The 25,212-nt window shown below is 40.4% G+C and overlaps 1 protein-coding gene across 31 annotated transcripts in view; it reads right to left on the minus strand.

Moving 5' to 3' along the window:
- FIP1L1 (factor interacting with PAPOLA and CPSF1) overlaps positions 1-23,454 on the minus strand; it is an 84,816-nt gene extending 61,362 nt beyond the window's left edge. For 6 of the 31 annotated variants that reach the window (XM_075544325.1, XM_075544338.1, XM_075544327.1 and 3 more), the window contains exons 1-9: positions 23,155-23,452; positions 22,031-22,075; positions 21,884-21,923; positions 16,079-16,136; positions 13,672-13,775; positions 6,805-6,869; positions 5,878-5,985; positions 5,453-5,583; positions 5,087-5,155 (exon numbers count right to left, since the gene is read on the minus strand). In XM_075544325.1, the coding sequence (XP_075400440.1) occupies positions 5,087-5,155; positions 5,453-5,583; positions 5,878-5,985; positions 6,805-6,869; positions 13,672-13,775; positions 16,079-16,136; positions 21,884-21,923; positions 22,031-22,075; positions 23,155-23,239 (705 nt within the window). In that variant the 5' untranslated portion in view covers positions 23,240-23,452. Of the gene's footprint in view, positions 1-5,086; positions 5,156-5,452; positions 5,584-5,877; positions 5,986-6,804; positions 6,870-13,671; positions 13,776-16,078; positions 16,137-21,883; positions 21,924-22,030; positions 22,076-23,154 lie in introns of all 31 variants that reach the window. The other 25 variants (XM_075544329.1, XM_075544343.1, XM_075544341.1 and 22 more) reach the window with 11 other exon arrangements.
- Positions 23,455-25,212: the final 1,758 nt, after the last annotated feature.

Raw genomic sequence — 25,212 nt, forward strand, 5'->3', positions numbered from 1 at the left:
CTAGGAGATAGGGTAAGGGTAAGGTGGGAGGAGAAATAGGGGACCGATCACAATTATCTTCATATAACCTCCCGCAGAGGGACGGACAACAGAAAAGTGGGTGAAGGGAGAGATCAGTCGGTGTAAGACATGGAAAAAAACCTTATAAATTATCAAGGGTTCATGAGGGAAGGAGGGAGGTTGGGGGAGAGAGAAATGAGTTGATCCCAAGGCCTCAAGTAGAAAGAAAATGTTTTGAAAATGATGATGGCAACATATGTACAAATGTGCTTGACACAATGTATGTGTGGGTGGGCTGTAATAAGAGCTGTAGGAGCCCCCAATAACATTAGTTAAAAAAAAAACCAAGTCTTTAATATTTAAAGCATATAAAATAAAGGGCTGCTGAAGATATACAGATGACACAACCTTGCTTGCTGAATGTGCAGAGGCCTTGACAGACTTGCTGATGAAGCTCAAGGATTGTAGTCTTCAGGATGTATTACAACTCAGTGTAAAAAGAACCAAACTCTTCACACCTGGAGAACAAAACTGAACTGTGCGGTACTTCGTCTTGCTGAGATCCACAGTCAGTGCTCACGGAAGCAGTAATCAGAGAACAAATGACTCGCTGCATTGGGTGAATCTGTTGCACAAGACTGCGTTATAAAGTGCTGAAAACCAATTATGTTACTTTGAGGACTGAGGTGCATCTGACCTAAGCCATGGAATTTTAAATTATATGTGAAAGTTGGACAACGAAGATGGAAGACTGGCAGAAGCACTGCACTTCCTGCTGGTAGAGATACTGGAAGAACCAGCGACTGTCAAAAGGATACACAGATCCTTCCTGGAAGAAGTATCGCCAGAATGTTCCTTAGAGGCGAGGAGGACAAGACCTCATTTCAAGTTCTTAGGACGTGTTGTCGGGAGAGGCCAATCTCTCGAGAAGGACATGACGCTTGGAAAAGTAGCAGGGCAATGACAAAGAGGAAGACGTCCAACAAAATGGCCTCAAACAAGATTATTCTGAGACTGGCACAATATGAAGAGTGTTTAGTTCTGTTGTATGTCATTATGAGCTGGAACTAGCTCAAAGGCACCTACCAACATGCAAAACACCTCAACAAAGATGAATGCTAGCAGTCATTGAAGCCATACTACGTGGACATAGGGGTTCATTTGTACACTTTCCCTGCTTTATATGTCTGGAAATTTAAATAATTAAAAGCTAAATTAAAATGCTGCATTAAAGAGTCTCAGTAGGGGTGGTTTGTCTCTTGACTAAGAATTAGAAAAAATTATCTTTGCGATAGATTTGAAAATAACTTAGGATTCTTAAATCTGTTCTATTGCCCATTGGCCACCATTAAGTCACTCATTCGGATTCACCTCTTCGCCATAGAACTGGCATTGCTTCTCATTTGGTCTCTGGCTCGGCTCCCCTCTCCTCCTTTTATTCTGTAGCTCACTCCTCTGCTGAAGAACTTCCCAATGCCTTCCTACTGCCTACACAAATGTAACCAAAAATCAAACCAAAGCCATTGCCATCGAGTCAATGCTGACTCATAGCGACCCGCTGTGGGTGTCCGAGACTAAATGTTTACCGGAGTAAGAGCCCGGTTTATTTCCCCAAGGAGCTGCTGACAGTTTTGAACTGTCAACCAATGCAGATCACAGCCAAACTTCAAGATTATTGTTATCACAGGTACATTTTTAAGACTCTCCTCTACATTCATTATCACCATTCCCAACTTCTGTTCATATTGGTTTTGTGCATGTTACTAACTTTGCCCATATTGTTCTTCATTCTCCTCTATTATTGACAATAACTCACTCATCTTTCAAATATCACCTTTCAACTGAATCCTTCTAGATTAGTGGTTCTCAACCTGCAGGTTGTGACCCCTTTGGAGGTTGAATGACTCTTTCACTGGGTCGCCCGGTTCATAACAATAGCAAAATGACAGTGATGAAGTAGCAACGACAATAATGTTATGGTTGTGGGGTCAGCACCACATGAGGAACTGTATGAAAGGGTCGCAGCCTGAGGAAGGCTGAGAACCACTGCTCTAGATGCTGTGAGATGACTCACTCTTTCAAACTCCCACCTGCATTCTCTGCACTAAAAGCCTAACAATCCAGACAAGGGCTCACAATTACTTCCCATGTTCATGGATGTTTACCCACTTAGATAATGAATCTAGTTAAACACAGAAAACTTGTCTTCTCCCAGCATTTAACACAGTGCTAGGCACAGCAGAAGTAAGACATCAAGGAAATTGGGACCGCTTTTTTCCCCCTTCTTTAGGAAGGAAATCACTCATCATACAATACTCGTTTAAATCCTTAAAAGTCTACACCGATCAGGAGCTTTAAGGTAATAGTTAGTAGTAGGTACATGCTTTTGCCAACCATTCACTACATACATTTCTACCAAAAGGTTACTTCTAAGTCTCGCCTGCTCACAAAATGTACTAACTCCTCAAATGAGTCTTCCTTGTCTTCTATTTTCGAACGTTGAACCACACCATTCAAAGCCATCTCTCTTTTTATTAGAATGTCTACATTTTAAATCATTTTATTGGGAGTACTAACAGCTCTTATAACATTCCATACATCAAGTGCATTAAACATGTGTGTACATATGTTGCCATCATTTTCTAAACATTTACTTTCTATTTGAGCCTTTGTTATCAGCTCCTCCCCATCCCCTTATGACCCCTTGATAAATTATAATGTATTATTGTTTTCATATCTTACACTGACTGCTCTTTCCCTTCACCCATGTTTCTGTTGCTCAGTACGGGGAGAGGAGTTAAGCGTCGACCATTGCAATCGGTTAAAGCCATATTGCTTTCCAAAAAAGCTCGTTTTCTTAATCTTTCATCTGCATCTATTCATTTAAAAATATTTCCCAAGTTTTTCCCTCAATCTATAATGCTTTCTTTTTCAACATCTGTATTAAAGTGATAGATGCTTGCTACTATTGCATCCAACTTCAGAAAGTAAAAAAAACAAACCAACACGGACACTGAAAGGACCTAAATATATCACTAATGTCACCTCTAATCCTTCTGTCTAATCAACTTTCTCATTTCTCCAAAACTTACAGCATTCTGTCTAAAATTTTGACAATACCTAACAGGATTACTTCTGCAAATTTGGGATGCTAATTATGTTTTCTTAATCTTCTCTATTCCCCCAAAGAAGAATAACATAGCAGAAGATAACCAATACTTCTTGAAAGAACAATTTCCCACAGAAATTGAACAAGGTTATTTGTTATATTTATCTAAGTGACAGAAAAAACACTTCTCTGAAATCCAAATCCAAACCAAACAGTGACCTAAAATGTGAAACATCTACCCCCACACTACTATTTGCTAAATTGGGGCATTATCAATAAAATTAGCATCCCACAGAGCACAACACACTCACAGATAGGTGTGCTGCACTCATTATTGGCATAAACAATCTATTCCCAATTCAGCATAACTTAACAAGAAACATTTAAGCACATCGTCAATGCATGTAAACCACCAGACCTCACACCTGTCAAATGTAAGCCTTTATTCATTCAAATAATCATGATGTAAGAGCCGTATGACCCCAAAGCACTTCAAAATATGTGTCCAGAGATTGTGTCTATAAATATTTCAGTCACGATGATCCCCTTCAATGAGAGACCAGCCCCTGGGAGTTTCTTTTTATTGCTAGGTTTTACACTTGATTTCAGTCAAAAGACCGAGAAGCTATTTTACTGCTAGGTTTTAAAAACCAAACGCAAACTGAGAAAGTATAAAGTTGTTAATAGCTAATAAATAAATAAAGGTCTGTTTTTGAAAGGAAATCAAAAGCACCACTGCAAACTATTTCACCATCAAGACTACTCTTGTATTTACTCATTATAACCTGCAGCAGTATGCGGGCTTCAAATGACTGGTGGAGAAATGAAACTCAAACATAATGAAATGTTTTCCACAAACCTTTTTGAAGCCCGGATGTACTAGCATATTCAGTGCTTAAAGAAATAGATGCTATCTGACCAAGAAGAAGCTGATGGACATTAAAAATAGGGGGAAAGCACCACACACACTCAAAATACTGATCTTGGAACAAGAACCAAATATTTATTACAAGTTGGAAATAAATTAAAATGAAATTCTCTATACAGAACTGTGTCCAGCAGAGCAGGTGCAACTGAGGTTATAGCTCACACACTGCATAAGACAGAATTTGGTGGACAGGAGTGCAGTCCCCTAAGGGCCACCATGTTCTAAGTCCAGCCCACAAAAGTTCCCTGAGTACATTGCCCAATTAAAAACCACTCTCTACTTTCAACCAGTGGCGATCAATACAAGAACCAAGTGAGGTAAAAGAAGAGTATCCAATCCAAGATAACAAACAAATCAGATTTCAAGATGGGTTTGAAGGCACTTGGATATTGAAAGAAGTATCAAAATACACTATTTTTCTTTGGAACTAATCTCTGATCAGTCTATGGAATGGCGAAGCTACAAGACAAACTTGATACCCAAGTGATGGCTCCAAACTTCCAGTCACACAAACCTACTACTTGAATTTTTTAAAAGTCTGATGCCTTATCTACTCTGTAGAATTCCTAGAAAGATTAAAGAATGCTAAAGGTCCTAGAAATAGCTTAAGTCAGGAGGTATTACAACAACGATCCCAGTGTCACACACACTACATGTCATTTTCTAACAGGTTCCAGAAAAAAATTAGACAAAAATAAATCTACGGTTCTGCTGATAGAAATAATCAATGACCTACAAAGAGAGCTTAGTCTATCAGAATTATATAGTCAAACCGAACAACAAACATATATTATGACTCAATGTAAAATCGCAACATAGAGCAAGAATAGTTTTACTTGGCATTTGTTAGTAATAATAGGCTATAAATTCACATGCTTGCAAAAGTGGAGATAAAACAACAATCAGCAAATTTGTAAGTCACCAGGAAGCTGGAGGTTTGGAAAAAAAGGTAGCTGTTTCCACTTTACTCTTGTCACTTGAATAGTGGCATGGGAGCAGACTCAAGAACAAAAAATGAGAGCGACCAAGGATAATTTACTAAAATTCACCTTAAAAAGATTGAATCTGCCATCTTGGATCTCTGCACCTGGTGTAACTTCCATAGTACAGTCTTCGGCCTAAGTTAAATAACATATTCCCCATTAAGATACCACATAATTTTCAAGTAATAGGCCATATAAAGACAAACTAGCTGTGGCTAGTCTGTGACTTGAAACTAAGGACATTAGACAGTCATTAATAAAGAACTCTGAAAGGGACGGAAGGGGAAACAAATGCACAAGGTAGAGAGCATGGAGTTTTTAAACTATTACATAGCATTTAACCACCTTTTAATGAAAAAGTCATTTGGGAGGGGAGGGGTTCAAAACATATAATGGAAAAGGCAGGGGTATTCTGGACTATTTACTAATTACCGTAATTTTATTTGTAGTCGAGGTAACTGGTGTAACTTCAAGGCCCATTCGTATCCTCTTCTGCTTTTCACAGTAAGCTTTCCACGTATCTTCATTAAATCCATAATTAAAGTAATCAGAAAGATCAGCACCTACATATAAAACAGACTTTTAGTAGACCAATAATCCAACCCTGTCGGTATCACATAAAACATAATTATAGAAATAGAGTTCTCTGAGTTCCAATGCTTCTTTTAATTTGACTAGTTTTCCAAATAATCGCTATAAAAGGTGACTGCTATAAAAACGTTAAGCAAAAATATTAAGTCACAAGTTTTAATAATAGAAACATTAAGAAATATTCTAAACTAATGCTCAAAAGTTACATTCTGGATAATGTTTATACTAAAGAAACTTTTAACGGACAGAATCCACAAAAATCATACCTGGTTTACGCCATGGTTTGTCTTCAAAAGAATCCAAATCTACCTCCAAAAGGGGAACTCCATTAATACTTCCAGGTGCATCAAGGTCTACTCCTTTGACTTTCGTTCCTATTTACAAAATTACAAAATGACCATGTAGTTATATTAGATGGGGAGTTGGGAAATACCACAGACACAAAGAAAACACAATTTATTTAATACTGCTGGCGTTAGAAATGGGAATGATTCTCAACAAAGCTTTAACGTTTACCACAAACAGACAAAGAACCTTCATGGAGTAACTGTAAGATAAACTGAGTAGGGATTAGAGACTTAGATGCCTCATAAGAAGGGATTCCTAGGACAAAAGAAAATTGCTAAAGTCTGTGTTTTAAATTATTGCTTCTATACAACCTATGAGTTGGGTTTCATGTACATTTTCAAAGTGCAGAACAAAAGGAATGTGGCAGGTTCTACATGTAACTTAAAAAATGCACAGCCCTTTAAAGAAAGTAGGCTGATGTCTGGTATCTATGGTCAACGATGGCTCTCTTTTAACTGAGCAGTAATAATTGTTCAAATCCACTATCTATTCAGGTATGTGCCTCGGTTTTCTCTTGATGCATCAGCAAGTCCCCTGTCTCCACGGGTTCCATGTCAACAGATTCAACCAATCACGGATTGAAAATATTCAGGTGGAAAGATAGCAATTACGTGGTCAAAGCAATTGTTCAAGAAGGAGCATAAGGGGCTATTTATGTCGTATTTACCCTGCATTAGGTATTATAAGTGATCTGGCAGTGATTTCGCCTACAGAGAATGTGCATGGGTTATAGGTAGACTCCTCATTTACATATCAGACTCTACATCCATGAATCTTGGTATCCACAGAGGCCCTGGAACCAATGTCCCAAAGATACTGCGAGGCAGTCAGAAGACAAATTTTACCTGTAGTTCCATAAACTCTTCCTCCGGTCTTGATGTTAAGGTTCACAGGTGCTGTACCGTAACTCCTAAAATCAAAATAGCAAGTTTACCAAGAAATTGAAGGCAAGCAATGTGCAGAAATAGATTACATCCCACAGAGAAAATGAGACTCTGACAATGACTCACCAGGCTTCAGAAAAATATAAATTATCTTTAAGTCAATAAAAGTAAACATATATTTTCAATACGTAGGTCTTTTTTTGCCTGTAAGTCCTTTGGTACTAACTCAAAGCCACTCTAACAAACTTCACCACATACGTAGATGGAAAAGGACCAGTTGATACGTCTGTCTTCATGACCTCAACCTAGTAATACAACATGCAGCAAAACTGCAAAATGAAATTTCTCCCTTATTGACAAATCCATTTGCCTCCTTTTCATCCTTCTTACATTTGATAGCTGCTAATTTCTCTTTCAAATACACAGAGCACTCGTCCAGATTATTCACTCAATGATATGAAACCAACAAACAAAATTCACTCCAGGGGAGCAAGCAGAACAATGTTGGAAGGTGGTTAATCAGAGAGAAAACGAGAGAAGCCTAGAATGTTACTAATGTTACTTAGGTGGTGGTGATAGACATTTTTAAACTGCATTAGAATATACGTGATGGGGAAGGTGGGAGAGAGCGGGGAACAAATCACAATGATCTAGATATAACCCCTCCCAGGAGGGCAGACAACAGAAAAATGGGTGAAGGGAGACATCAGTGTAAGACATGAAAAAATAGTAGTATTTATAAATTATCAAGGGCTCATGAAGGAAGGAAGGAGGGAAAAATATGAGGAGCTGATACCAAGGGCTCAAGTAGAAAGAAAACGTTTTGAAAATAATGATGGTAACAAATGTACAAATGTGCTTGACATATAATGGATGGATGTATGGATTGCGGTAAGAGTTGTAGGAGTTCCCAATAAAAGGATTTACACACACACACACACACACACACGTGATTTTTTAAAAGCTGGCAAAATTTGTCTAGAGTCAGACAAAACCTACTAGTTTTATACCTTGACTAAATCATTTAGATGCTACGACAAGCCTCAGATCCATTTTCTATAATGTAAGTTCCTTCCTTATCTATACTATATACTGTAAACTTAACCAAATAAACCAAAGAGCTGCTTTTGTGGGTTTCCAAGCCTCTAATACTTCATGGGAGTAGAAAGCCTCATCTTTCTCTCCTAGGGGCATGGGTGGTATCACATTGCTGTCCTAGAGGTTGACAACCCAATATGTAACCACTAGGCTACCCCGGTTCCTGTAAACATATAAGCAGGAAACCAAGCGAAGTAAAGTAGACTTAACTTATGGTCATTCTGGCTAGGCTACATCTCCCAGGAGTTGTGCCATTCTAGTTGTCCCATAAACAACCTATTATAATCTAATCACTTTTTATTCAGCAATCTAACCAATTAGGTGAAAAGAGTATTCCTTTAGGGTATTGCAAGCCTTCATGTTATAGACATAAATTTTATGGAAGTTGTCTCTATTCGGCACTTTCTGTTGCCTGACCTACACATCTTAAGACACAAGCATACATACCTCCCTCCAGCTTCACCACTTGACCTCAAAGTTGTGGACTTACCTGATCGTTCCCTATGATCCTGTGAACCACTAGGAGATTCACCAATAGATTTTTTCCTTGCAATCCCTAACAATTGTGTGAGTCATTCCCCTGGGGTAAATCTCTCTCTTTATATGCGCCTCACTGGTTCTTTTATCTTCAGCTCTTCAGGCATGGAGATTAGAGTGGAATGGGCAAGAAAGGAAAAGACTAAATTCTCACCTAGAAAATACATTATCAAGATCACAAGTTGTAGATGTTCTCCTACACGTATTTCTTACTCATGGCACAGGGAGGAAGTTTCAGAAAGTTCATGGGAAAAGATAATGGAATGTTCCCATGACCTTATTGGAGACTCCACTTAATCAACACACTATTTGATTCTTCTGCCTCGGACATTCAGCCAACCAGACTTATGGAGGTCTAATGCTACACTTAGGGAGATCCAACAAGTTGGACTTGCCTAACAACACTTTCCACATTGAGGGATGATCTAGGTTATTCATTTCCACTAGCATTTATTTTAATCTTTAAAAAAAAACAACAGGATAATATTCAAATAACTGCATCCACTAAAAAAGGTTACTAGATTAGTCCAAAGTAAGCTGTAACCATCACCAATTTGAAACATTTAATGACTGATTGATTCATTTTAAAAAGTTTACTGAGTACAAATGTCAGATATAGTTCTAGTTTAAAGATAATGAGGAACTGAAAAATTCCTGATGCATACCCATATTTACGTTTCAATAATGTATACACTGATTTAAGAAAAAACATTTTGTGTGATTTTATGTAGTGTATAAATTACTTGAAAACCAGATTACGAAAGTCAAGAATTAAGTGGTCCTTCAACATGGTGAAGTAAAAATATAGAAGGCTTAGCCCTAAACCCCGTGATGAGTTTGCTTTCTTCCCATCTGGCATCTTTCCTTTCTCCACTTGGCTTTGAAAACATTAGTGTGGGTTCACACCGACCTGTGCCACACTCACAATCTTTCATGTATTTGCGCCCACTGTTGTAGCCCCTGTGTGGATCGATCTCATCACAGTAGCGTTTTCCTATTTCTCACTGACCCTCTACCAAGCTTGATAGCCTTCTACAGGAACTGATCCCTCACGATAGCATGACCCTTTATGAAGTAAAGTCTCATTATCCTCAACTCTAAGGAGCATCAGATATGCTTCTTTTAAGATACGCTTGTTCACTCTTCTGGCGGGCCACTACATTCAGTATTTTCCAGCAACAGAATTAAAAGACACCGATTCTTCTTTGGTCTTCTTTAATTACTGGCCAGCTTTCACATGCATATGAAGCAAATGAAAATACTTTGGGGCTCCAGTCAGGTACATTTTATTTCTCAAATAGACATCTTCGCTTTTGTAGAAACATGAGAGGTCTTTTGCAACACATTTGCTCAATGTAACAGGTCATTTGATTTCTTGACAGCTGCTTCTATAGGTTTTATGAATCCAAATAAAAGGAAATCCTTGACATCTTTAATGTTTTCTCCATATGCCAGCAAGTTGTCTATGGGTCCAATTGTAAGAAACTTTATTTTGATGCGTAAGCTAGACTGAAGGCTGCAGTAAACACTGTTTTCTTCACTTTCAGACAAAGTGGTGTCATCTGTTTACCTCAGGTTTGTCAATCCTACACATTAAATAAGTACGACGAAAAGACACAACCCTGAAGAGTCCCTGTTCTGATTTTAAAGCATACAGTATATTTAGTTTGTTTTTTACTTTGTTCAAGCTTCTGGTCTATGCACAGGTTCCACAGGAGCATAATTAAGTGATCTGGAATTCTCGTTCTTCGCAATGTTAGCTATAATTTATTATAACCCACACAAATGCCTTTGCACAGCCAATAAATTATAAGATTCGCTGCCATGGAATCAATGCTGACTCATACCAACCCCTTGTGGGTTTCTGAGACTGTAACTGTTTACAGGAGTAGAAAGCCCACTCTTTCTCTCACTGAGCTGTGGATTTAAACAAGGGCCATGCAGATCACTGATCAATGCATTATCACTACACCACTAGGGCTCCTAATAAACTACAAGTAAATATATTTTTGTATTCTCTGCTTCTAGTCAAGAGTCATCTGATAATAATATTCTTCATCCCACATCATCTACTAAATCCAGCATGAATTTCTGGCACTTTCCTATGAACTACTACAACCTTTTTGGGATTATCTTCAACAAAATTTTATTTGGATGTGTTATCAATATTGGTTGACATTTTCCATTCTTTTGGATCACCTTTCTTTGGAGTGGTCACAAATATGCATCTCTTCCAGTCAGTTCATCAAGTAGCTGTCTTCCAAATTTCTTAGCATAGACAAAGGGGCACTTCCTACAGTCTATCTCTTTGTTGTACACCTCACTCAATCCCTGGATCCTTGCTTTGTATAGTGTACCATGGACTTCTTTCTTCAAAACCACCAGTTCTGGACGGTATGTACCTCCTAGAATGATTTAACAGTGACCAATGATTTTTGGTTCCATTTTCTTTCAATGTTTCTGCCAATGAATATTTTGCCCATAGAACCTGTCACTGTTACAATTCAAGGGATTAATATTTTTCTTCGGTTCTTTTAGCTTGAGAAAGGCTAAGTGTGTTTTTCTCTTGTTTTTTCAACCTAAGTCTTTGAATATTTCACTATTCTATTTGAATTTGTCTTCTTGCGCTACCCTTTGAAATTAGTTCTTTCTTTCACTTCATTTCTGCTGTTCGTTGGCTTTAGTTATTCAGTCACGAGCAAGTTTGGGAGGCTCTTCGCGTATCCATTTTAGCCTTCTGTTTCTTTTCCTTTTGCTTTCTTCAAATGTGAGATCTCTAATCTCATTCTACAACTTGTCAGGTCATTAGAATATATAGCAAATGAGTTCTTGAAATGGTCTCTAAATTCACATGGAATACAACACAGTCAAGGTCCTACTTTCTTTCATTGACTTGTTTTTAAGTTTTCTTCAGCTGTAAGCTGAACTTGGCTCATGATCTATGGATGGTCTGTTTCAGTCAGCTCCAGGCCTCATTCTCACTGATCTTGAGCGTCACCATCTATTATTATCTCTTTCCAGAGGTGTAGTATATTTGAGTGCTTTGTACGCCACGAAGTCCATGTGAATGATCGGTGTTTACTTTGTGGAAGAAAGGAATTCACAGTAAGCTGTTGTTCTTGCAGAAGTCTATCACTGGACTCAGAGCAATTTCTACACTAAGCCAATTTTTCAAATTACTGCTCCTTCTTCCTTTTCAACTTTCACATTCCAATCACCATTAATTATAAATGTATCACAATCAATTTCAGACTACAGAAAGGGATAAAAATCGGCTTCAATTTCACCTTTGGCATTAATGGCTCATTTATAAATAATAGTCGTATTAACTGTTAATTTAAGTATATGGGTATTAATGTGTCACTGGCATTGTACTTCAAGATTGTGAAATGTTCTTTTTGACAATAAATATTCCTTAAACTTCAATTTGCTATCCTTTCACAGATCCTACATGACCGTCTGGTTTCAAAATGGTCAATCCCAATCTATATCACAGCTAAAACATAGATCAATCTTCAACCATTTCATTTTATTTTTGACAACTTCCAATTTTTTCATATTCATACTTCATATATTCCACAGTCCAATTACTAATAGACATTTACAGTAGATTCTTATCATGTTGAGTTATACCACAAAAGCAAATGGGAGGTCCCAAAAGTTGTACTTCATTCACGTCATAAAGGTTAACTCCACTTTGAGTATGCCAGAAGCTACACCACTAGTGTGTCAAACACCGGGCAGGTTCCCGGGAAACTTCAACATAAAACAGACTAGGAAGGAGGATGTGAAATCTACTAAAAAACTGGTCAGTGAGCAGCAGCACAGTGCTACCTGACAAGATTGCTAGGAGATGTGCTCCTCAGTGGGATGGCAATAAAAATATGAGTAAATTCAAACATTCATACATATACGTTATGTAGTCCAATTAAAACTCTAGAAACCACACCGTATTTCAAATCTATTGTCTCCTATCCAACCATAATCAATCCATTTCCTTTCTATTTTATTACTCTTCTCAAATATACCTTCTTTTCCCGTCCATAGTGTTCTGCTGGCTGTTTTGATAATCCTTTTTCTGAACTACTGACAGTCAAACAGCTAATTTTTCTCCACTTAGTCAATCTCAATGGCACTCCAACTTGTCTACAAATCTCCTTCTATATTAACATACTAAAATCTCCTAATCCCTCAGCATGACACACTGGGATCTCTAGAAGTGATTCCAAGTATCATTTCCCATTTACTTTATGTTCAAGGCATATGCTTCTTCCAAAACATTCCTCTCTTAGCAGGCTCCTCTTCAAGTTTTGTAAAATTACTTTGTATATGTTTCTATTTTAGCACTTCAAATTTACACTGTAAATACTTAGATGCTAGTGTGCCTTACTACTTTTGGGTGCTAAGTGAATGAATGGATTTTTTTATTAAACAAAAAAAAGGAAAGAAATGCAAACTGTTCTTTAAGGTTTCTTATTACAAAGAATTTTTACAGCTCAATACTTTCCTAAAGAAACTTGAATTTCAAAAATCAAAATGCTGCTTCCATGTGACTTTACCTGATTGACTTGATTTTTAAGGGGAATATATATTTATCATGGTAAAATTCTAGCAAGAATGCCTTCCACTTGTGGAAGTATGAAGGAAATGGAATCAACTACTAAAGGTTTTATAAAGCCACACTTTTCCTTATTGTTTTCAACCAAACTAAAAAGATCGTAAGTTTCTCCTCACTGTACAGAACAGGAGAGAGTCAGGGTCTCCCACTGTACTTCCTAGGAAGGACATGACGTCTCCTTCAGCTCTAATTAAACAGTGCCATTACAATCACCCTTGCCCATGGAGGTAATTACAGATAGCTCTGAGCCCAACTTGGTCCCCTGAAGAGGGGAGGTATGGGGTGGCACGTGGCCCCTTGAGACGACTAAATGAAGGAAGAGAACTGGGAGCCTCCCTGTCCCAGGTTGAGGTCTGTGGTTCAGCATCTGAGATCAATAAACTACAGAATAAATAATAAGTAGGGGGGGCACTCCTGACCAAAAAGTAAAGTGAGGTGGCCAACCCTGGAGGTTCCTAACCTGGTAAGGTTCCTGGGCAGCCTACTCTTAGAGCCCATGCACACCCTACTTGACAATGTGACAGCAGCCACATTATTTTTGACACAGCTTTCAAAATTACTTAAACATAACTTACCCATATTGTGGTCCTCCTGTCTTAATGTCTCCTATAGTGACATGAACATCATCCTCATCATCATCACTGTCACTGTCACTATCGTCTTCAGTCTCGGTCACTTTCTACTCCAACAGAAGCAATGACAAAGGTTCCAGTTCATTAGCAAGCATTAGTTCTGACGCATGCAGACTTTTTTTTTGAAATAGTTTTACGGGGGAAATACTATAGGTTTCTAAATCAACTTATTTCAATAATCACAAGTTTGATATTCTATATAAAAAGTGACAGGGTTATAAAACAGTATTTTTTCAGCATTGCCTTGTTATAAAAATGCCTATTTTCACAATATATGTACAAATGTGCTTGACACACTGATGGATGTATGGATTGTGAGAAGAGCTGTAAGAGCCCCCAATAAACTGATTAAAAAAAAAGTTCTCCATACTAAAAAATGCTGGAAAAAATTAATGCCTGTTTTCTTTAAGCCATGTATAGTGCCCAAAATGTACCTGTACTAAGGATAAATTTCCTCAAGATAAGAACATGAAAAAGCTTTTATTAAAATAGTTTGAAGAGGAAAATTATTAATTTTAAGATTTGCTATTAAAATGCATCAAATGGTAAAGAGTATTTCAAAATTCTCTGGCATCCGTTCACACCTAGAAGAGTTCCTGAACACAGAGTCTAAAGAACAGCTCGCTTCTAACCGCACGCAACTTGGGCCAGTTATTTTGGCTCCAAAAGGTGCTATTACCCACAGTCACGGAACACTAAATAAGTATGGCATGGAGGCAAAACGTTTTAATGCAAGTTCAAGCCTACCAAGGTATTTTAAAGGAATAAGATGTTAAAATATTCACTAAGCTAATAATAACTTCATCCCACATTACTTTTAAAACACTGCTGAGAAGGATCTTGAGCCAATTAGGCCAACTACATCATTGCCACATCTGAATTACTCACTTGAACAGAATCAACCCTTTCACGGCTGGACACTATTCACACAAGCAATCAGAGTTGGCTGGCAGGAAAAATTTACAATAATATTCACTGACAATGTCAGTCACAGGTTTGCCAGGATAATATATATCTTATTACAACATATAGGGCATTCATATAGTAAGTCAATATTTTTCCACCTACGAGGGGCTATCAATGACAGTATTAGCAGATGGTCTTTACGATGCAGGGAGATGATCAGTATGACTAGCTACCATAAATTAACAAGGAAGTCTCTAAAGGAAGACAAAGGCAGATAAAAACAACCATAGATCCAGAAATAGCTCCAATTTAAGAACACTAAGTTCTTCATTTATGGTCCTGTCCAACACTCACCTTTAGAAAGAGAACACAGGAGATAAAGGTGCTAGAGCAAAATGTGGAGAAAAAATTGGATGGTGCCCAACTATCAGATAAAATAGTGTCAGGGGTCCACAAGGCTAGTTCCCAAACCAGCAGCTAAGTAAGATGTCAACTAAGAACACGTGGAAGCAGCACACCATCATCAGTGAATCAAGGATTGTAAATCATAGACTGGAGGACGGAACAGAATCAGAGCCTAAATGGTTCCATTCCGGTTTGCAGAAGGCGGTGGACGACAGTGGAAGCTCAAGCTACATTTGTGAGATCTACACAGAACACAGCCTCTGCTGATTTCCCTCTATGAACAACAGCGGGATGGGAATAAACTGGTTACTCTATCGGAGAGAGGACTACAGGAAATCAAAATTATAAACCTGACTTTAATGGAAAAAACCTTGTCACTTGATCGGCCCCCTCGGATACAAGGTGGGCCTGATCTCGTTTTCACTATTTTCTGTGGGTTCTTTTTTTCTTATTGGGATTATCTCTGGAGTATTTTGTCATCGAGGGTGGCCCCCTTGAATTTTTGTTATATGGTTTCCAGTATATGAAACCCAGGATTGATGAACCTACAGAGACCAGTACAAAAAAAGAGAATGTTTTGAAAATGATTGTGGTAGCAATTGTACACTACTACTTGATGTGACTGAATAGAGACTATGATATCTATATAAGCCCTCGATAAAATGGTTTAGAAAAAAAGTTTAAAAATAAAAACCAAAACAAACAAAAAACCATTACTGCTAACAAGCATGGGGTAAGAAATTGCTGCTTGTATTTATTAAAAACTATTGGAACTTAGGTTGTAGGATTCAGTGCTCTCTTTGAAAAGTTAGTCCATGATCTACTCATACTGCCCATTAGTTCCCTAGCAGCGTTAAGCATCAAGCCTTTGCACAAACTACGTATCTTCTGAAGTCCCTTCCACCAGTCCCCTCAATACTTCCTATGCAAGCTTTGACAGAGAAAGGGATGTTACAATTTGGCTTTATGCCTACTGAATTGGGAAGCCACTGATAAAAGATTTTCAACAGGATAATGAAATTTCAAAGCTGTGAGTTACCGGTTTGGGCACGCCATTTTCAGCAGCTTCATCTTCAACTCCAGATGGAGGGTTAGCACTACAAACAGAAATACGTATCAGTAACGACTTTTCAAAAGTACAAATGGATTATAATACTTTTTCCAAACACATCTAATAAAGCTCCCTAAAATTGTCGCTTCAGGATACTAAGAACAAAGGTGGTCAAAACTGCCCCTCTCATTTCGTGTTGCATGAAACAAGTAATTAATCCTTGCAAGTCCAATAGAATTGCCTCCACAATTTGCTAAAGACTTCTCTCTATGCTACTGTTAAATTTTTCCTTTTTATATTTTAAAAATATGCAGTCAATTTTACGTATCCAAAATCTTTTTTGAATATCAATTATGAGCTAGGTACTACTGTAATTACCCAGGGTTCTATAACAGCTTTCTCTTTTTTCCTGATTTGGGCTTCCAGATGTATGGTTTTATGTATAGTGAATCTCTTAATACTCAATATACAGGCTTCTTATACCCACTGTTGAATAAAAAGTAAATGCTAAGGTTTTAAGAAATGTATTTTAAAACAAAATTGCCCTCTGACTTGATATTAAGGAGCTCCAGACCTAATTTTCATGAGTTAAAAAAAAAAGGTCAGAGAATACTTAAATCACCCTTTCACAACAGAACTCGTGCATAACACTAACCATTCATTCTCACGTGCCTACCAAGCCACACTGCTAGCATTACAGGGTAATTGGCTTCTCTTCTTTTGGATAGTTAGGATTTAGATTGTGAGAATTAGCCAGAACCTCATTTTACATATAAAGGAAATAAAGTACAAAGCAACTAAGTGATTTGACCCAAGTCTCAAAATTCATTTAGAAATATTCTTAAAAATAATGCCCAGAATTTGACAGATCAGAGCACATCTCACAACATTTCCGCTAAGCTATAAATTTCATTTTATATCAAGTAGTGTCTATAAGCACCAACTCCATATAAAGCAAAATGATAAAAGGCAAAAACAGGAAATATATTTCCTGTCAAATATTTAATATTCTACTGCTTGGCTGAAAAATTATCTGACTCCAATTATAACTCTTCAGGGCATTTACTCCCTGTCTCAATAAGCTTCTTGAAACCAAAAATTAGTTCAGCTAGCTTGCTTTTTGGGGGACACAAAATATCAGTACTACACTTAGCTAGAACCAGGACAGATGAAACCCAATAGAATTGGAGTATAATACAATGGCTAAGAACATAAGGTTCTACCAACCAACTCTGTCGTTGAGTTCATTCCAAAAGCTGGGGCAAATGGCAGAGTAGGCGCTCAGGTGGGACAATGCACTCAGACAGATTTGGCAGCATTCCCTGTCTCATAGACATACATACATTTTTGAATATACACATACATTTTTGGAAATTTTAATTTTTGATTATCACTGAAGTAGAAGAACCATGATAAACGTGAGCTTTTTCTACAAAAATCGCTATGCGATGAAATTCCAGTGAAATTTTGACAGGGATGATCAGTACCAGCCAATCTCTAATACATTTACCAGGGAATTAAGATAAAATTAGCTTTGAAAACTGTAGCACATAAAATGAAGATGAATAAAAATTAATGAAATAAAGAATATCTCCGTGTTATTAGGTACCTCTAGGTCGGTTCCAGTCACGACAGAACTGACACGGCCCGGTTCTGTGCCGTTCTCTTAACTGTTGTTCTGTAAGAGCCCACTGCTAGAGCCACTGCGTCGATCCAGCTCATTGTCTCATTAAAAATTACTGAGAATTTATACCCTGTAATCTATTACTTTTTCAACCCAACTGAAAAGCATGATACAAAGAAAAAAAAATTTCAGTACTTGGTAAGCTAATACAAGAGGCCCTGGTGACGTGGTGGTTACTCACTGACTGGGCTGTGACACACAAGGTCAGCAGTTGAAAACCACCAGCCACACCGAGGGAGACACACTGGGCTTTCCACTCTACCAACAGCCAGTCTCCAAAACTCACAGGGCAGTTCTACCCTGTTCTATAGGGTAAGCTACAAGTCAGCATTGACTGATGGTAGTGAGTTTGGTATTTTGGGTTGGCAAGTCAATCTAAAATGTAAGGATTCATCAAGGAAGTCTTCCACCTCTACATGAATTACTTCTCAGGAAATAATTTGAAGACTTGTAGTGCTAGGTCCCAGATATAAAAGGGCAACAATACTTCCTTGTACCTTGCTTTTCAACCGAGTTGTCTTGTAATTACATAGCAGCACATCTAAGGGGGAAAATACTCATCACAAATATTTCAAACAGTAAAAAAATTCACATGGCCTAACAAGTGGGGGAGAAGGGGGACTCTATTAAGGCTAAGATTTTGAGCGAGAAAGAATAATTTCAGCTCCTCATTGACACAACTTCCACTTCTTGCCTCCATCCACGTTTTCTCACATAGCTTTATAAAACACGATACAGCACCCTCGCAGTATCTTTAGTATTCAGTGGTCTTTAGTATTTCATGGATTATAACCATCACAACTACCTAAATTCCAGACCATTTTCATCAACGCCATCCTCAGAAAACGCACCCACTCCCATACTGTTCAGTCACACTCCAATCTCCTTTGCCCCAAGCCATGCCATCACTTGTACTGTGTCTCGTCAAACGTCCGTTACGAGCCTTTCCTAGAAACGCAATCACACACTGCATGGTCCTCTGTGACTGGTTTCTTAGCTCATTTCCAAGGTTTCTCCATGCTGCAGCACACACTAGTATTTCATTCCTCTTTTTGGCCAAATAGTATTCAGTTGTATGATAATACATTTCCTTACCCATTAACCAGCTGCTGAACCCTTGGGCTACTTTCATTGGGGTCAGTATGAATAATGCTGCTGTGAGCACTCACATGCAGGGCTTTTCTGTACATGTGCATTTGTAGTTTCCGGGTTGCATCAATCAGGGAACTCTAATGCCGCAGTGGGCTAAGCATTGAGCTGCTAGCTGAGAGGGTGGTAATTCAAGTCTCCACCCTGTGTGGATAAAGATTTACAGCCTCAGGAGCTCTACAGGGTTGCTATGAGTCACAATCAACTCAGCAGTAGTGGGTTTTAGTTGTAACACACAACTACAAGAGGGAAGGACTTGCTGGGTCATACAGTAACTCCTTGTAATTAACCCTCTCCAGAACTACCAGACAAACCAGCTGTTCCATTCAACAACCCAATCATCATTATGAGGGTTCCAATCTCTCTCTGGCTTCATCAACTCTTTTTATTATACCAATTCCTAGAGGCTGTAAGGTGCTAGTCTAAATATAAGTGTTCTTGATAGGCTCCATTTAAAAACTCTCTTACCCACTACTGCCACTAAGCATCACTATACATCAGTTCTGGTTAAGAGTAGTCAGCACATCCTTGGGCTTGTATGCACAAGTTGATTTGAAATTTCGATTCAGTTCCTGGCTCTCTGGCTGGCTATGTTCTGTGCATGACAATCACACCTTTCTACTCATCTCAGAAAAAAAATCATCATTCTAACGAAACTGTTCATTTCACTTGCAATGTAAAAATATAAAACTATTAAAATTGGAGCCCTGGGGGCGTAGTGGGTTACACGTTGAGCCACTAACCACAAGGTCAGCAGTTGGAATCCATCAGCTGTCCCAGGAGGGCAAAGATGCGGCTGCTTGGTTTTGACCTTTGGTATTTAAATTACAATCAAAGCATATTATACTACCAAAATGGCAAGAAACTGAAAAAGCTGTGATCTTTGCCTGTCCTTATTTATCACATTTTTGAATTTGCCATAAGTTTAGAATCTTTTTTAGTAGCCCAATGGCTAGCTATATACTATGCGCTATTGTTACTGCTAGTTGATCCTGACTCAAGGCCACCCCATGTGTGCAGTGTAAAACTGCATCATAAGGAATTCAGGGCGAAGAACGTTCAGAAGCAGACCATGGCTTCCAAAGCATCTTTCCGGATGGGTTCAAACAGCAAACTTCTCAGCTGGCACTCACACCCCGTCCCCCTGCCAACCAAGATGACCGGTGCTGAGTTATACGTGTAGGGCAAAGCAGAATTCCAAGAGGTCAATCTTTATGGTGACAGACTGTGGCGGAAGCAGAGCCATCACAGGTTCAAACCAGTCAATTTCTGGTTTGGCAGCTGTGTACTTTTAATGACTATGCTATCGGAGCTCCTCCGAGTACACCATCTTCACTCAAACTCACTGCCACCGAATCAACTGTGCACTCATCTCTGAGAGCAACCCTGGGAAACAGAGTAGGTCTGCCACTGTGGGTTCCTGAGAGTGTAAATCTTTACAGAAAACCAAGCCTTATGTGGAAAACAAACCTCACCTTTCTCCTACTGAGCACCTGTTGGTTTCGAACTGCTGACCTTGCAATTAGCAGTCCAATGCGTACCATACATAACCTCTTCTGTCACCAGAGCTCGTCTACAATACTCATACTCATACAATAATACTCAACAACAGAAAGTTACTAATAAGGAGAAATTACACACCTAATCTTCAAAACCTGCCCCAGTAGTCACTAAAATACCAAGTGTGTAAGATTAACTCCTGAACTAAAGTAAAAGGAACTAGAGGAAAGAACTAGGAGGCAAAGGGCATTTACAGAGGTCTAAATAAAAGTAAGTACATATATAAATATATTTATATAACAAAATGGAAATATATCTATACACATATATTTAAAGGTTCAGTATTATGGTAGGAGAGGGACATTAGGCCTCTACTCAAGTACTCCCTCAAGAACGCAAGAACACTGTTCTAATAACCCGGCATTCTGGATTGCTCACCTTCCAGTCATGATGACTGAAGACAAATGGGTGCATAAGCAAATGTGAAGAAAGCTGATGGTGTCTGCCTACCAAAAGATACAGCGTATGGGGTCTTAAAGGCTTGAAGATAAACAAGTGGCCATCTAGCAGAGAAGCAACAAAGCCCAAACAGAAGAGGCACACCAGCCTGTGTTAATGGGATCAGGAGCAGGCATCAGACCCAGAACAAAAGAGCATATCAATGCGAATGAGGGGCCTGGAGACCCAAAGCTCATTTGTAGACCATTGGACATCCCCTTACAGAAGGGTTACAAGGAACAGATGAGCCAGGCAGTGTGCAGTGTAGCACCAATGAAACACAACTTTCCTCTAGTTCCTCAATGCTCCCTCACCTCCACCCCATGATCACAACCCTAATTCTACCTTACAAATCCTGCTAGACCAGAGCATGTACACAGGCACAGATAAGACCTTGAAACACCAGGAATCCAGGACAGATAAACCCCTCAGGCCCAATAATGATAGTAGCAATTCCAGGAGGGTAAGGAGAAGGTAAGAAGAGAAAGGGGGAACTGATCACAATGATGTACATATAACTCCATCCCAGGGGGGTGGACAACAGAAAAACTGGTGAAGGGAGGCGGAGGTCAGTGAAAGACATGAAAAAATAATAATAACTTATAAACTATCAAGAGTTCATGAGTGAGGGGGTAGGGAGGGAGAGGGGGGAAAATGAGCTGATACCAAGGGCTCAAGGAGAAGGAAAATGTATTTAAAATGATGAAAACATGTACAGATGTGCTTGACACAAAGGCTGGATGTATAGACTGTGATAAGAGCTGTAAGAACCCCCAATAAAATAATTTTTTTTTAAAAAGATTACCTCCTGACCCAGAGTAAGGCCTTCAAGGGCTCAATGGCCCCCACCCTTTAGTCAGAACACTTTAACAAGGCAGGATGACAGTGAAGCCATTCTGAGCACTTGTCCCTGGAGTCACTATCTCACAACTGTGAAGGCATCAACAGGGTATTGCACTAACCTGGCATTTTCTTCTTCTGGTCTTTCAACTTCATTTTCATCTGCCAAAGGAAAGGGAAAGGGGGAGGGGGGGTGATAAAAATAAATACACAAATCACGCAGGAAACGAGCATTATGAAAATCTGAAGTGATCATCACAAGCACTAACCTAGGTCCTTTGCCAAATCAGTGTGCACATGCACGTCCCATGGGCCTATAAGCACATCCAAAGTTAGATCACCTTAGAATCATGTAACAGGTTAAAAAAAAAATCTTTTATAGGGGGCTGGGGAGGGGTGCGCGAAGGGCGGCAATCACCTGACTTCTAAAAAATTAAACTGCCTTGAAGTGGTTTTTTTCAAGCCTCCCAGATCTTGTTGCAAAAGAAACCCTCCATATTTCGTTAATGAACATTTGATTACGCTCTAAAATCGTACGGCCGAGATGGGGGATTCATCCTACACTAACTGGATCAAAGTTTCACCCCCAGTCAGCACAGTACCCAATCGGGCACTTCCACTGCCCACTTCTAAGACTAATCAAGAACAGAATTTTTAGGCAAGGAATAAACAGTAACGTGAGCAGGCCACTAACACACCACAGGTAGCACCCGTGGAGGAGGAAGCTCGAGTTGCATGCGCCGTATTGTCAGGAAAAGATGCTCCTGAAAACTATCATCTGAAGGGACTTTTGTAAGGTGAGCTCAAAAGGAATCGCTTGAAAAAGAACAAAAACTTCACCTTCCGGGTACAGTCGGGGTATGCTTTAAGAACCCGGGAATGTACCCCTTCTTTCTCTCTCTGATGTTATTTTTAAAGCACGACTTTCCGCCAAGGAAGTCCCCTTGCAGGTGCATGCTGGACACACGGGTCGCGGAGGAACAGGACGGGGCATTCACTTTATTCCGCTGAGTACAGGACTCTCGCCAGGGAGGGACCGGGAGGGGATTCCACAGCCACGGAACAGGAAAGGGCACCCCGACACCGTTCGGAACCGGTTTTTAAAATTGGTGTAAAGAGCGCGGCGGCGGCGGCCCGGCTCTGGGGAGCGGGCCCGGGTCCCGGATCCCAGCCCCGGCCCCCGGGCCCCGACCCCTCCGCGTCAGGCGGGCGGCGCGTTGGGGGCGTGGGGACACCGAGGACGGGGGGTGGGGCGGGGGTGGCGCACACCGCGCTCGGCCTAAGTCAGGCCCAGGCCGGCGGCCTGAGGAAGCCGGGCCGCCGGCCGTGAGCGGGCCGGGAAGGAAGGGCAGGGAGAAGCCAAGAAAACCGACAGGGACAGGAAGTTCCGTACCGCCGTAGAGCCACTCTTCCTCCTCATCCCCGCCGGTCCCGCCGCTCAGCTCCGACACTAGGCGCTCGACCTCGCCGGCCGACATGGCCGCCCCAAGCACAACTTCAAGGCGGCGATCAACAGCCCCCGGGAAACCCCTTCCCAGCCTCGCTGCCCAGGAGCGCGAGAGGGGCGCACACCCGGCAGCGAGGGAAGTAAGAAAGCGCGCGACTCAAATCCAGGGAAGGCAACGGAGGCGGCGGCAAAGATGAAGACGGACTCCGGCGCAGGTCGGCCTGCGCACGCGCAGCAGCACCCCGGCGGCGCCGCGTCTCTCGATGGCTCCGCTTCCGCCGCGGCGGCCACCTGGACCTGCGTGCGCATGCGCCCGGCGTGACCCCGCCCCCACGGGATCCGGGTTCGCTTTTCCGCGCGCCTCTGGCTCCTGCGTCGGCTGAGGCTCTCCTCCCCCTCCCTGGCTTCTAGCAATCTTATGGCGCTTGCCTTCAAGTACGCCATTGTTCCTTCCAACCACTCATGCTTTGTCTTCTTGGCCAAATTTTTTTTTCGTCTTCAGAAAGGCGGTGAATTATTCTTTACAAGTTGTAGAGAGCGGCTACACACCCGTCCCTTTCTCGGTCGCGAAGAAATGCCCACTTCTTCCCCAAAGTAACTTTCACCGCAAAGGAAAGCAAACACTAGTATTTGAAGAATACATTCTTTTTGTTAGAATTACACACGCTCACGCACAGAACATTAGGGTTAAGGGCACAGTTCCTTCGTCTATTACCTCCCTCTGCAGAGTAACCATTCATTACTCCAGAGGAGCGATATAGCCCCAGCCAAGTCTAGACGCTGCTGAGGGTGCGATTTCCGTCCGTCTATCCCACAGGTTCCCACACTTACTTTGTCTCCAACACTCAAAAAGAAAAATTTCCTGAGCACACGCTGGGCAATTAAAAATGTTGGTATCGCCCATAAACCAAACTCACTGCCACAGACCCAATGCCCTCTATGCGACTCACAGCGAGCTGCCCCTGTGAGTATCCCTGACTAACTACTGGAGTAGAACCATACATAGCCTGTAATCCAGGATAAAGTGTAGGTATTTGCTTCTGCAGCCGTCTGGATACCCAGGGGACCTTATCGTTAACAGTGGTCTGAAACCCTTCTCTTCCTTGATGTCTTGGAACAACAGTTACAAAATGAAGTGTTCTAGGAGTTTGGGGAACAAAAGAAAGTGTGAATGGGGCAAGGTCTGAGCGCCCGAAGTGGGTAGAGTAAGGCTTGCCTTCTTGTCCTCCAAGAATGAGCAGGTGTGCTGTGATAGAAAAACTAATTCCTTAGCACGGCGTTTCTGGTCTGTTTCTCACCTGCTCAGGTTTCTGTTTCCCTAAAAGTTCTTCCTAGTAAGCACCTGTGATCATCATGAGTCCTTAAAAACAAAGCAAAAACAAAAAACAAAAACAAATTTACCCTTTGGGGACCCCAACAAAAATCACCGACACCTTTTTAAAAAAATAAATCATTTAATTGAGGGCATTACAGCTCTGATAACAATGTAAAGCACATTTATAAATATGTTGCCATCATCATTTTCAAAACATTTTCTTTCTACTTGAGCCCTTGGTACCAGTTCCTCATGTTTTTCCTCCTTCCTCCACCCTCCCACTTTCATGACCCCTTAATAAATTATTATTTTCATATCTTACACCATCCATTGCCTCCCATCACCCACATTTCTGTTTTTCCCCTCTGGGGGCGTATATGTTGATCATTGGTTCACCCTTGCTCCCCCTTCTCCCTACTTCCATGGCATCGCTACTAGTATTACTGTTCCTAAGGGGTTCATCTGTCTGGATTCCATTTGTCCAGAGTGCTTATCTGTACCAGTGTACATGCTCTGGTCTAGCTAGGCCTGCAAGGTAGAACTGGGATCATGACAGTGGTGGGGAGGAAGCATTAAAAAAACTAGAGGAATGGTGTGTTTCGTCAGTGCTTTACCACATCCTGGCTGACTTGTCCCTTCCTTGTGACCTTTCTGTGGGGGAATGTCCAATTGTCTACAGATGGACTTTG

This window comes from Tenrec ecaudatus, chromosome 3, assembly GCF_050624435.1.
Source record: "Tenrec ecaudatus isolate mTenEca1 chromosome 3, mTenEca1.hap1, whole genome shotgun sequence".
Taxonomy (NCBI): Eukaryota; Metazoa; Chordata; class Mammalia; order Afrosoricida; family Tenrecidae; genus Tenrec; species Tenrec ecaudatus.